General features: G+C 58.6%; 1 protein-coding gene across 1 annotated transcript in view; it reads right to left on the bottom strand.

Annotated features, from left to right (window-relative positions):
- WDR45B (WD repeat domain 45B) overlaps positions 1-4,113 on the bottom strand; it is a 19,675-nt gene extending 15,562 nt beyond the window's left edge. Inside the window, exons 1-3 of the mRNA XM_081028048.1 lie at positions 3,931-4,113; positions 3,240-3,863; positions 3,061-3,180 (exon numbers count right to left, since the gene is read on the bottom strand). Coding sequence (XP_080884174.1) covers positions 3,061-3,180; positions 3,240-3,863; positions 3,931-3,997 — 811 coding nt within the window. The 5' untranslated portion in view covers positions 3,998-4,113. The remainder of the gene's footprint in view (positions 1-3,060; positions 3,181-3,239; positions 3,864-3,930) is intronic.
- Positions 4,114-5,761: the final 1,648 nt, after the last annotated feature.

The following is a 5,761-nucleotide window of genomic DNA, read 5'->3' as shown; positions in this document are numbered from 1 at the left end:
ACATTACTTGCCTCATTGGGATCTCAGCCAAGGACCCCGGGCCTGGAGTGGCAAAGCCCAGGGCCCAGACCAAGTGGCCTGTCCTGAGAACTGCAGGTGCTCGGGCCACACAGATGTGGTCTGCACAGGCCACACCACGCCCCCATAGATTGCTACTGACCAGTGTGCACATCCCAGCATGACGTTTTTCACCTGTTGTTTTACATGCAAGGGAACCTCTGGAGTTGCTCACTGCACCCTCCCCCGCAGGGCCCTTCTGTGGCGTCCTATGGACGGGTGCCCTGACACACTTAAGTCCAGTGAGAAGGGCTCACCATCTACCTCTGTGAGCCACTGGGCACTCCCACCAACACCTGCCTCTGACATTAGCCACCTGTCCTCCTCGTTCCAAACACACGACTCGAGCACCATGTGTCAAATACCAAGTCAGGGAGCAACAACAACAAACAAGGAGGTCCGCGTGTCCTGGAGGACAATCGCAGCAGGTGTGGACAGGCCAGGCTGGGGAAGAAGGAGGGCGGGCTGCTACAGGATGGCCTTCTAGAAGGCAGTCCTAGGGTCGGTCCCCATGACCTCACTCCCACCTGTAAACAAACCTAACTCCTCGACCCGCACGGTCACCAAGAGTGACCCGGGTCACCGTCTCCAAGTCACACATCAGGGGTTAATGGTCCCATTAAAGCCACCGTTAGGACCTGAGGTTAGGGAGCACTCAAGTTTCAAGGTGATCCTGTGACCTGACTTCATTCGCCCAAGTGTAACCCAAGACCACACTTATCTCCTTAAACGCCACCGTGTCCAACTGCTGGTTCATATGAAGCTTGTGGCTGGAAGGACAAGAAACACCCTCCAATTCTTTTTCACGAGACGGGCTGCAAAGCCTCAGCACGACAGCACCATGGTGCGAGTGCCAAGGCCGAGGCCCTCTTCAGCCCCAGGCTCATGGCCTCCAGCTCCGGAGGCCCGTTCTGTACCCTGTCAGCCACCCTTCCGAGTGTGGAAAGCAAGCTTATACTTTGTCCAAGTTACTTATAAAACTGCAGGACATAAGATTCAAACAGCAGACAGCTCCCCCAGTGCCTGGGAGACTGCCGGGCAAGCAGCTCACGGCTCTGAAAGGCACTGGCGGGGCCTGGGCGGAAGCCCCACTCTAAAGTACCACGTCAGCCGTTATCTCCTAACTCACTCCGGAGTGGAACTCCTCATGTGATGTGGACAGAGCAATCAGAGCTTTGCTTCCTGGAGAACACGGAAATACAGGAGTCAAATCTTTTCCAGTTCTCTCTCAACTATTACATCTTCCCCTAGTTTTAAGCCTGCATCTGTCTTCACCAGAACACACACGCTTCTGAAAAGACTCGTATAAAAATATACAGTTGCTGTATACACACAAGAAAAAGGCAGACAACTCAATAGAAAAATGAGCCAAAGATGTGGACATTTCACAGAAGAGAATATTCGAATGGCCAACAAACACAGAGGATCAGAGAAATGCAAGGATCATCTCAAATGCAGCACAAGAGACTCACTCCACACCCACCAAGACGAGGCAAGTATCAAGTGTGCGGTGGGTGCAGAGGCCTGGGAATGCACAGACCGCTGGGAGGGCCACCCACGGCCACCTCAGGATCTGCGGCACTCTGTCCCGCAGCCGTCCGCCCTGTCCCTAGATGTACACACCTTGCGGAAATGAAGACACGTGTTCACCAAAAGACACGTACTGTAATAGAATGCTCATAGTAGCACTATTCTACTCAGAACAGCCGAAAGCGGAGAACCCATTCAAATGCCTACTGTTTTAGAATGGACACACTGTGATATATTCACATAAAGAAAACACTATACATAAGTGAGAATGACCTACTACACTACTCAACGATATGGGAAAAAAATCTCACAAACATGATGTTGAATAAAAGAGCCAGAAACAAAAATAAAGTATGCAAACAGGCAAAAGTCCTCTATGCCTCTGGAGTCAGGGGGGCAGTGAGTGGCTGGAAGGGAGTGAGCAGCGAGTGCGGTCAACGGGGATTCTGTCAGAGAGGTCCCTGGGCGAACACTCAGGAGTGAACACTTTTCTGTCGGCACAGTAACCCTCCATAAGAGGGAAAAGGACAGGTACAAACACCAAAAAGCTGGAAACCATTCTCTAAGGAGGCCAGGCAATTTCCTTGCTTTCTTTTTCTGATTTCACTTGGTTACCATACGAAACTCAGCATTAATTTTCCCTCCCTGCCATCTCAACAAAACTTTGTTGCAGAGAAAGCGTCAGCCCCACAGCTGGTGACCGTGACCCCGCGAAGCAGCTAGCAGTGCAGAGGAGGCCCAGGGCCAATAGGGCATCAGAACACTGATGGGCACGGCTGTCTATGTGGATGAGATGCACCCACCCACATGCAATTCTGCCCAGAAGGACAGCGAGGTGGCCGAGGAGTCAGCGTGCGGCCGAGCGGCCTGGTCAGGCACGACAGGCTAGTTAGCACCCAGAGAGAGTGTGCAGTCAAACCCTGCGCGCCCTGTGAGAACAGAAAGAAAAACAGGCAGCCAGACTGTGCGAATGCACACATCAACACTTAGGAGTCTTGAGTACAGTGCAAATTACCTGGGAAGAGGCAGGTCAGAAGCTTGAACAATTTAAAATGATATGCAAATGTCCTTTGAAAAAGGATTTCTAAGCCTAAAGTTGGAGGGAGAGTGTTAAAAATGCTGAGAGTAAAAATTAAAAATCAGTATAGGTAAAACGAAAATGTGATAAACTCAATTATCTGGCATAAATTCACAGGGAAGTAACCGGAAGCTTAAGTATAAAAGCACTGGTTTTTCAAAAAACACTTAAGCTTTACTTGTCATTTCTTACAATGAAATGAGCTAGTTTTACAAAAGCCTACTTTTCAAACAATTGAAATGTTTGTTTAAAAGCCAAAACTGTATTTTTAAATAACCTTTAATGAAAGCTTTACGGACTTTGGTGGTCTCCCAAGTGCTCAGCGTTCTTTGAGCCACAAACGTCACACTGAAACTTGAACACAGACGTCTAGTAGCACTAGGGCGGGCGGGTACGCGGAAAGGAGCCCGGGCCGCCGAGGTGGCGCCGCCGCTCACGGCGCTCCGTCCGCCCGTCCGTCCGTCCGTCCGCCCGTCCCCGAGGACCCGTCACTCGTGTCTCCGTCGACCGCGCGCCTCGAGGAGCGGCCACGCCACCGTCAGTCTCCCGAGGCGCGGTCACGGCGGAAGCTTACAGGCCCGCCGGCCCTCGGCTTCCCGCAGCGGAGCAGCTCGGCCGCACGTCGCCCGGCGTCCGGGGCCCGGCCCCACGCGCGCCCCACGCCCCACGCGCGCCCCACGGGCCCCACGCGCGCCCCACGCGCCCCCCCGGGGTAACGGCCGCGCCCACAGCCCTTCCGGGGCTCGCAGGCCAGGCGCCCACGGCTCCTCCCGCACCTTCGGGGCCGCCTTTCCCAGGTGGCCGCGCACACACCGCGGCCCCGGCGCCCGCTCCGCCCGCCCGGAACTGCACGGCCGGCGGGCGGCGCTCCCCGCACAGCAGCGGCGTCCCCTCCGCGTCCCCGCGGCGCGGCCGGGCCCGTGGGCGGCCTCAGGCACCGGGAGAGCGGCCTGCCCCGGCCCACAGCAGCGAAGACGCCCGGTCCGCCCGCTGGAACGTGGACCACGGCCGTTTCGCTCCGACGCCCGACGCGCACGGGGACCCGGCCGAGGCGGAGCCTGCGGGACAGGACGCGGCGCGGGGGTCGCTGGAGGCCGCGGGCGGACGGGAGCCGCGGCTCGGGGCGGGGCGGCGGGGGCGCGGGGCGCGGGGCCAGGCCAGGAGGCGCGCCCGGGGACGGCCACCCGCCGGGCGGGCGCTGCGAGGGGTGGGGCTCGGCCGGGCGGGGGCGTCCGCGGCCCGGGCTCGCGCGCAGGCTCACCCACCGTGGTCCTGGTTGAAGCCGGCGTAGAGCAGCCCGTTGCCGTGGGGGTTACACGGCAGGAGGTTCATGGCGCCGCCGCGGAGCGTCCGCCGCTCGTCAGCGCTGCATGTCGCTCACGGACGCCGAGCGCTGGGTCCCGTCAGGCCGGCGCGGAGGCCGCCGCGGCCGGAAGCGAGCGGCGTGCGTGCGTGCGTGCGTGCGTGCGCAGCCAGGTTGCTGCGGAGCGCCGATTTCATCCACCCGGGCAGGCCAGGGCGGGGGGGGGAGCGCCGAGGGCGTCACGTGCGCGTGACGTCTGCGGGAGGCGGGGCGGATCCGGGGAGGCAGGTCGGGTCTGGGGCGGGGTCTAAGCGGGGGCGGGGTCCGAGCGGGGCGGGGCCTCAGCGGGGCGGGGTCTGAGCCGGCGCCGGGAATCTCCTGCCGGGTGAGAGGAGGCCCTGAGCAGGGCTGCCCACCCGGGGCAGGTGGGCGACTTGAAGAGGCAGCCGGACCCCTCGGCCCTTCGGAGCAGGCGGGGGCAGGGGCCCGACAGGAACTAGAACCCCCCAGCAATCACACCCCCATTGGTAAGCACCTCTTGAAAAGGCAGGTAGAAAATGTGAATCACCCAACCGCGTTTCCATGCTCACCTCTGGGGGGCGGACGGCATGGCACGTGCTCCACGCTAATCCCGCGTTCCTTTTTGTAAGAGGAAAAAAACGATCGAATGTTTTAACAATACGGACCCAGAAAGAAACGCTTCGCAGAATCCTGTCGGAAAACTCCGAGCGTCCCTGTAAGCCCCGCGTGTCTGCACTGGGGACAGGCACCCCTTAAACGTCCTTCTCTTGCTGGGTTCTTAACGAGTTAAAAGGCGTAGGGTGACAGGCCCCGCACGAGGCCGGGGGGTGGAGCCCCTCCCGCCTCCCGCCTCCCGCGGGGAGACGCTGGCACAGCCGCCCACACGGCGATGGACCGATCGCCGCATCCATCACCACGCGATGCCGGAGGCGCAGAGACGAACCAGAGCCTTCGGCGTCCCGGGGGATGAATCTCGGGAGCACGCAGATTGAAGAGAGTAAGTTGCCATGGCCTGTGGTATGATCCGGTTTACACCAAGCTCCAAAGAGGCAAACTCGACACCCCATGCTTTAGGGGCACGTCCGCATGTGGGGGCATACTCTGGAAGAAACGGGCCAGTGCTTTACACCAAACTGGAGCCAGTGGTCACTCCGGGGGGCAAGAGAGCGTCTGCCATAGGCGAGGGGCACGTGTGGGTACATGTGGTCTGCTGAAGAATGGCCCCCAACAGTGTCCAGGTCCTAATCCTGCAACCTGTGAATATGTTACCTGGTAGAGCAGAAGGGACTTTGCGGGTGGGGTTAAGGACGCTGAGATGGGGACATTAGCCCGGAGGATTATCCAGGTGGGCCCTCAGTGTACCCACACTGTAAGGGGACGCAGGAGGGCCAGCAAGGGAGAAGAGGCAGTGTGACAGGGACCGGAGGGGTGCAGTCAGGAGCCGAGAATGCTGGCAGCTTCTGAAAAGGCCTGGAACGGATCTCGCTGGAGCTTCCAGAAGGAACCAGACTGGCCGACACCTTGATTTTAGCACCTAAGACTCACGTTGCACTTCTGCCGTCCAGAACTATGAGACTAAATGTGTGTTGTTTTAAGCCACTGAATCTGTAATTTGGTAGCTGGCTCTCAACAACATCAGGCCCTAATCCCTGGAACCTGTAAACACGACCTTATTTTGGCACAAGGATCTTTGCACGTGTGATTAAGGATCTGAGAAGGGAAGATTATTCTGGATTACACAGATGTGCCCTAAATGCATCACATGTGTCCTT

The sequence above is a fragment of the Rhinolophus hipposideros genome (assembly GCF_964194185.1).
Source record: "Rhinolophus hipposideros genome assembly, chromosome: 20".
In the NCBI taxonomy this organism is placed as follows: domain Eukaryota; kingdom Metazoa; phylum Chordata; class Mammalia; order Chiroptera; family Rhinolophidae; genus Rhinolophus; species Rhinolophus hipposideros.
This window is presented reverse-complemented; position numbering and strand designations above follow the sequence as displayed.